The 8,050-nt window shown below is 42.4% G+C and overlaps 1 protein-coding gene across 1 annotated transcript; it reads left to right on the top strand.

The window, feature by feature from the left end:
- The first annotated feature begins 629 nt into the window (after positions 1–629).
- LOC148146436 (putative G protein-coupled receptor 139) lies at positions 630–3,139 on the top strand. Its single transcript, XM_087998637.1, has 2 exons — positions 630–696; positions 2,238–3,139. Exons 1-2 carry the CDS (start codon positions 630–632, stop codon positions 3,137–3,139), a joined length of 969 nt encoding a protein of 322 aa, XP_087854763.1.
- Positions 3,140–8,050: the final 4,911 nt, after the last annotated feature.

The following is an 8,050-nucleotide window of genomic DNA, read 5'->3' as shown; positions in this document are numbered from 1 at the left end:
TACAACACCAGGTGATATTCAATGGGTTTACTTGGAAGCACTAGCTTTCAGAGCACTGCTCCGTTATCAAGTAGTTGATGAAAGAGCAGCACTCTGAAAGGTAATGCTTCCGAATAAACCTGTTGGACTATTAGATGTTGCATGATTATTAACCGCATTCAGTGTGTGAAATGAATCATATTTTAATCAACCAGTGAAATGTTCTCGTTTATAGGGAGCAGCCCCTACCATAGAGTGCAGAAGAACAGCTCTGAGACATATATTCACGCTTGGAATAAGCTGTTTCGCTGCAGAATCGATTGAAATAATTCATAATCTTGGGATGGAGCTCTTGATATTTGAGTGGGCAGCGTTATTGCTGGCAGATTCCAGATTCTATTTTAGTTATTTCATGACAATGTTCGAAGCAGCATCACGTCTTCATAATTGGGATTAAACTCATCATTGCAATTAGTTTGTTCACTGACTGAAATGTGAAAAACAGCATCAAAACTGAGCAATGCTCTCACCTCGATCTCCCCAAGGAGCTTCGACTCAATATAAGGCAGCGTCCCTGGGACTGTATCAGCTCAGGATTTTCAAAACGGAGCTTGTCAGCTGCCTGAAGGGACAAATCACCTCGCAGAGAAATGAATCTAACGATTGAACTTTTGGAAATAGTGTTTTACACCATCCTTGCATTTATCGGGATCCCTGGTATGGCATTATGATAAGTGAACTTGTATTAATCTGCTGCTGATACGCTCTTTGCTGTCGTGTCACAAGCTCACTAGCTGGTCAGCATTATTCAGAATCTGGATAATTCACCAAAAATTCACTGAGCAGCATTCTTGGTACAATTCTCTGCTGATAGAGACTCCCAACTTCACTGCTGCTGCTGCTGCATGTTCTGATCTCAGTGTTCTGCCATCTGTTCTGGTTTCATGCGGTTTGAAGGTATGAGGAGTGATCATTCAAATTACTTCTGCAGAAGGGTCTCTGGAAATGTTACATTAAACTCTGCTTTCTCTCCACCGATGTTCCTGACATGCTGAGTAATTTCTGCTTTTGTTATTCAGATGAGGACTTTGGGGAATCTAGAGTGAGGAAGCACAGTCTGAGAATTAGGGCCAGAGTGTTCAGGAGAGATGTTTGTCAGCACTATGACGCACAAAGGTCGGGAAAGTTTGAAACTCTGTTCCAGAAACCGCAATGGAGATCCTGAATTTTAAATCAAAGACAGATTAGTTTTGTTATAACAAAGGAGTTGAAGTATATGCCGCATGAAAAACTAAACAGAAGTTGCTGGAAAAGCTCAGCAGGTCTGGCAGCATCTCTGAAGAGAAATTAAAGTTAACGTTTCAGGTCTGGGGACTCTTCCTCAGAATGAACCTGAAATGTTAATTTTGAGCAACTTCGGTTTGAAGCGTCTGAGTATTGTGAATATGCAGTCTGTTTTGATTCGTAAAGCCTCATCTAATTACCCTCCCTTCTGGAAATTCTCTTCTCCTCAGCCCGTCTGGTCAGGAGATTCAAATCTTGACAGAATGTCCTCCTAATCTCTGTTCCTCGAGACATTTTTCATGTGCAGATGTGTGGAATTCCAGTCTAAACATCACAGTCTGACACTTTTACGTTGTCACTAAAGGAGCTCTGTATGCTCTGATATGCTGCACTTGCACAAGACACTTGGAGCAATCTTGACTGATCATTGGTTTCCCCTTCTGTTGAGGCTCTGATCAGGATTTGGTCCAATGCTACGAGCCGGGGATGACCTGATCTAAGGGGAAAAGGAGAGTATGGTTTATCGACAGTCTAATCGCCAGTGCTATGATTTATTTGGGAACCGGGTTTTTTCATCAGGTTCTGTTTTGGCCAAAATTGGAGCTGAGACCTTTAAGAATCTGTTACAGATATTCACACAGTTATTTTACAAGTGAACATAATCAAAACCTTCCTTCTGCTTTCTACGGAGGGCTGGTGAGTTCATTCTTTGTCCACACTCCACAATCTTTAGAGTCATTTGGCACTCAGGTGTGTCTCAGACTCTTAAAATTGCACACTCAGTCTAGAGATTGTGGAGTTTGGACGAAGACTGAACTCATGGCCCCTCACTCAATGAATTTCAGTCAATCCCTCCAACTTCCACTCACAGGGTGCGCTGATTTTTGTGGTAAAATCTTATTGTTACTGTCTGGAAAAGGCAGGGGGTTTCTGATCAGTAATTCACCACGTCATTTGGTATTTATCTTCCACAGTTAATTTGCTGGCAATTGTCATCTTTTCCCGGGGAAAGTGTGATGTTTCCCCTTGCACAACTCGCTATCTGGTGGTCATGGCAGCTGCCGATCTGATGGTCATTATCACTGATATTCTGCTGACGAGTTTTCGCTTTTATTATTATCCTCGGTCTTTCCTGTCCATCACTCCTGTTTGCAGTGTTATTGGGGCCCTGATACGTGCAGCAAGAGACTGTTCTTTCTGGTTCACGGTCACTTTCTCCTTTGACCGATTTGTGACGATTTGTTGTCAGAAGCTGAGAACAAAATATTGCACTGAGAAAACGGCTACTGTGGTCTTAGCAACAACCTGCATCCTGCTCTGTCTGAAAAACACCCCTTTCTACTTTGAATATGAACCTATGATGATAATCAACAATGTGCCATTCTACTGTTATACAAAATCAAGCTACTTCACTGAGACTTGGTGGGTGGCATTAGATTGGCTTGATATGGTTTTAACCCCTTTACTGCCATTTGCTTTGATTCTTTTGTTCAATGCTCTGACAGTCAGACATATTTTAGTGACCAGTCGAGTCCGGAAGAGGCTGAAGGGTGAGAGTATAGGTGAGAATCACAGAGACCCAGAGATGGAGAGCAGAAAGAAGTCTGTAATTTTGCTCTTCACCATTTCTGGAAGCTTCATCCTCCTATGGTTAATCGTTGTCATAGATTTCTTATATTATGCCATCCAAAAAATCCACCCTGATGATTACGCACCTTTTCTGTACCACTTCAGTATTGTTGGTTTTATGCTGCAGAACCTAAGTTGTTGCACAAACACGTTCATTTATGCAGCAACATTGTCTAGATTTAGAGCGGAGATACGTAATGCAGTAAAGTACCTGTTTGAAAAACTTCCTTGCGCTTTCAATAAATAAAAGTCATTCGTGAAGATCACAGTAGATATCTAAGGTTTCCACACGATGCATATCATTTTTAATTCTCACTTGCGGGATGTGTGCATCACCGGTTCGCTCAAAATTCAATACCCATGCCTACAAAATGCCACTATGAAGGAGTTGTCAGCTGTCGTCTTGAACTGCTGCAATCCGTGTGCTGTAAATAGATTCTCCTCGCCCTGCGGGAGGGAATTTTTGAATCTTGACCCAACGACAGTGAAGGAACGGCAGCATGGTGAAAGATTTGCAGGGGAAGTTGCAGGCAGTGATGTTCCCTTGTATCTGTTGCCCTTGTCCTTCTAGATCGAATTGGTGTGGGCTCGCAAGGTAATGCCTGAGGGTCTTTGGTGACGTTTTACAGTATTCCACGAAGATGGTATATTCTGCTGTTACAGAGCATCCTTGGAAGAGGGACGGGATGTTAGTGGCTGTGGTATCAATGAAGAGGGGTCTGCTTTGTCCTGGATGGTGCCGAGCTTCTTGAGTGTTATTGGATTTGACCCAACAAGGGAAAATGGGGGATATTCTATCACACTCCTCACATAGAGTACTCAGGCCCAGTGCAGGGTCAGTGTTGAACTGGGGACCTGCGAATTCCTCATTGTAGCACAATCCAAAGGAATTGTCTGGGGAAGTGGAATTTCCTCCTGGGTGACGGCTGTCAGCCTGGAACCCTCTGTAAGTCTCCAACAAATCAAATGCTTTGGTGGGTTTTGATGAAATTAAATAGAAACGTTCGTCAGAAAATGTTTGACGATTAAATACCTGGTCTCACTGCTCAGTAACAATTCAACAGAGTGTAGACTTATGTCACAAACAGCTACTATGAGCATCTTCGACGTGAAAAATTGCATCATGTGATTACAAGACCAATCTTAACAAATGGCTGGGCTTGCTATTTGTCAGCATCAATCTTCCCAATGCCAATGGGCTGCTACTCTAATGCATTCTCATCAGGCATTTCCTGTCAATGTGTGCAGATTCCTAATGATGCAACCAACCTCTCATGTTTTGAAAATGATACAAGACTACCTTCTGATGGCCTCCCCTCGCTAGTGCAGTTGGGAGTGGTGCAAGGTGAAAATCCTCATGGATTCAGTCAGTGACGCTGAGAGGGAGTTCACCATCTCACTGCACCATCCAAATTGACAGCATCATCCACAAACAAGTGTACACACACACACACACACACACACACACACACACACACACACACACACACACACACACACACACACACACACACACACACACACACACACACACACACACACACGTCTCCCTCTGATGTGGACTGAAACGTTACTCACAAACTCTTAGATATTCATAGCTAACTCTGTTCCCGTCAACACCTTCATGTTGAAATGTTGTACTATCCAGCCAGAAATTGTCACAAATCTGGAAGTTTTGTCTTCACTGGATTTACGACGTCTTCCATCAGCATTGCACAGAGTGGTAGAGTTTTACACCACGGCAGCAGACCCTTCACACCAACTTATCCATGCTGAGCAGATATCTTAATTTAATCTAGTCTCATTTGCCAGAATATGGCAAATATCCCTCTAAACCCTTCCTATTCCTATACCCATCCAGATTTAAATGTTGCAATTGTACCAGACTCCACCACTCCCTCTGGCAACTTATTCCACACACGTATCACCCATTGGGTGAAAAAGTTTAAATCTTTCCGCTGTCACCTTAACCCGAAGACCTCTAATTTTGGACTGCCAAAACCTAAAGCAAAGACGTTATCTGTTCATCCTAAACATGCATCTCTTGATTTTTATAAACTTCTATAAGGTCACCCCTCTCCTCCAATGCTCCAGGAAAAACAGACCCAACCTATTGAGACTTTCCAGTAAATACAGTTTATACTCGGTAATGATATCGCTGAATGACAGGTGGGAGTGATGTTTACTGTAGTTGAATACCCAGTAAAAAATCAAATAACTAATGCACTATATGAACTAATCTAAATGCATTGCATTGGTCCATATCTCAGCTGCACCTTGAATCATGAGTGTTTGATAATCAGTAGAGATAGTTTAAACCCAACATTGGCGCCGTTTATTTGCAGTAACAAACGCAGATATTCCTTTCGTGTTTAATTTTTTAAGGACGCCCCAGCCTCTCATCCATATTCAATCAAAAGGAATAAGACAACAGTAGCCTGATAAATGAAGACTTCTGACTACGTAAACCGAGACAGATTGCTCTTTCTATAATATATACAATGCCAAGTTGATCCATCTAGTTTAGGAACTAACGCTGATGGCAACGCCCAGCTAAACTGTCTTTGAGTCAGCACTGCTCTCTTGACCTGTTCTATCTGCTCCAATCTCCCCAGCAATCTCTCACAATTACCCCGCACCTGCATCCACCAATCTTACCACCGACCCTATCCCTAGCCCCGCCTCCTCCATTTACTTCCATTTGGGCGGCTAGGCGGCTCAGTGGTTAGCATTGCTGCCTCACAGCACAAGGGTCCCAGGTTCAATTCCAGCCTCGGGCGACTGCCTTTGTGGAGTTTGCACATTCTCTCCATGTCTGCGTGGGTTTCCTCCGGGAGCTCCGGTTTCCTCCTACAATCCAAAGATGTGCAGGTCAGGTGAATTGGCCATGCTAAATTGCTCATAGTATTATGTGCATTAGTCAGGGGTAAATATAGGGGAATGGGTCTGGGTGGGTTGCTCTTCGGAGGGTCGGTGTGGACTTGTTGGGTCGAAGGGCCTGTTTCCACACTGTAGGGAATCTAACCTAATCTCTCATTCCACTTTTCCCTCCACATTCCTGATGCAGTGGTTGTAGTCGAAATTCGACTCTCCTGGTCCTGGGACACTGCCTGACCTGCTGTGCTTTTCCAGCGCCACCCTTTTCCACTCTGACTCTCCAGCATCTGCTGTCCTCACTTTCTCCTCCTTTGACCGATTTGTGACCATTTGTCAGAAGCTGAGAACAAATTGTTACACTGACAAAACTACGACTGTGGTTCTATCAGCAACCTGCACTGCACTCTTCCTGAAAAACATCCCCTTCTACTTTGAATAGGAAACTCGGGTGATCATGAACAATGTGCCATTCCACTGTGAAGTAAAATCAAGCTGATTTACTACGACTTGGTGTGTGGCAATAGGTTGGCCTGATCCGGTTTTAACCTCTTCACCAGCGTTCGCTTTAATTCTGTTGGTCAATGCTCTGACAGTCAGACACGTTTTAGTGACAAATCGAGTTCGGACGAAGCTGAAGGATGAAAATAAAGAAGATAATCCCAGAGACACAGACATGGAGAGCAGAAGGAGGTATGTGATTTTTGCTCTTCACTATACTTGGGAGGGTCATCCTCTCTGGTTAATCACTGTTATACATTTCTTCTGTTACGTTATTCATGTAATCAATCCTGTACCACTTCACTGTTATTGGTTTTATGCAGCAGATGTTATGTTTTTGCAGAAATACATTTATTTATGCTGTAACCTGTGGATTCCCCATCGTAGCATAATCCCAAGGAATTGACCAAGAAAAAGAATTACTCGGTAATTGCTATCAGCTTGCAACCCTCTATACGTCTCAATCAAAATAAATCCTTCGCAGGAGTTTATGGACATTAACTAGAACAGTTAATCAGAAAATAATTGACTATGAAATACATGATCTCACTCTGTGAATCTATAAGTCTATTATTTTCAGCATCCGTTGCAAGCACAGAATACAATATTTTCTGCCACATACTGGGTTTAATTGGACGTTGTAATCTAGTTGTTAATTTTGAACATGAAGTTGGAATTTGCGATGTTGTAACCATTCTGGGCCTTTCGCAATTCCACGGGGTATAAATCCAAAGCTCTGCAACTATGCTGCCTCCGACTTTAACTCTGAGAGTTGGCCTGAAACATTAAGTATTTTTGTTTTCATTCTGTTGTTCAACGCGCTAATAATCAGACATATTTTAGTGGCTAGTCATGTCCACAAGGGACTGAAGGATCAGAGCATAGGTGAGCATCAAAATAACCCAGAAATGGCGAGAAGGAGGTTCATGAGTATACTTTTCTCTGTATCCTGCAGTTTATGCTTTTGTCGTTAGTAATTATTCCATTCGTCAACTACTGCAGGAAAAAATCTCAACTATTATACTGGTTCTGGAAATATCTGCCTGCAAATTGCGCTTATGATGACTGAATTAAATTGTTGCACAAACACAATTAATTATACTGTGACACAGTCCAAGTTCAAAGACCAGTTCAAAAGCATGTTGAAATACTCACTCACATTATTGATATTTTTTCGTAAATAAAAAGGAGTACAAAGCCAAGCCAGTACACGTTTTATGAACACGTGAAATTTAGACATCTTCTTTGTATCGAATTGGACTGAGAAGTGCTTATGCCCAAGGAATTTAGGATAGAATACCATAGCCTCCCTTCCCCCCCATCTCTCTCTCTCTTTAATGGCAAGCCACTATTCTGGATATAGAGGGAAGTGGACACATGAGAAAAGAAATGCAGTCACAAGTTTAAGAAATGAACATGCTAGGACTGGAGATAAAGAACTGTTGGAGTGAAGTCAGTATCAACTGGTCTCATAGTGACCGTTTAACCATTGCCATAAAACGCTTCTGGAATACGAATGCTATTTTGGGGGAAAAGAAATTGTCATCTGTAATTGATCAAGTCCACTTGTAACTTACAGTTGGCATCAATGTAATTGACATAGCGAGTTTTGAGAAGATTATATAGCTCAGGCTGAGGTTCTGGAAATAGCTTTGATCGCTGAGCTGGGAGGTTCAGTTCCAGACGTTTTATCACTCTACTAGGTAACATCTTCAGTGCACTTCAGGCGAAGCAGTGTACATGATTCCTTCTTTCTGTTTATATGTTAGGGTTTCTTTGGGTT

This window comes from Chiloscyllium plagiosum, unplaced genomic scaffold (assembly GCF_037043375.1).
Source record: "Chiloscyllium plagiosum isolate Xiang-an unplaced genomic scaffold, Cpla_swu_hap1 HiC_scaffold_21, whole genome shotgun sequence".
In the NCBI taxonomy this organism is placed as follows: Eukaryota; Metazoa; Chordata; class Chondrichthyes; order Orectolobiformes; family Hemiscylliidae; genus Chiloscyllium; species Chiloscyllium plagiosum.
Note: the sequence above shows the minus strand (reverse complement) of the source record. Positions and strands in the feature narration are given on the sequence as shown.

Coding starts and splice junctions, on each gene's coding strand:
- LOC148146436 (XM_087998637.1), top strand. CDS start 630: ATGAATCTAACGATTGAACTTTTGGAAATAGTGTTTTACACCATCCTT. Junction 697..2,237: donor TGCATTTATCGGGATCCCTG/GTATGGCATTAT, acceptor TATCTTCCACAG/TTAATTTGCTGGCAATTGTC.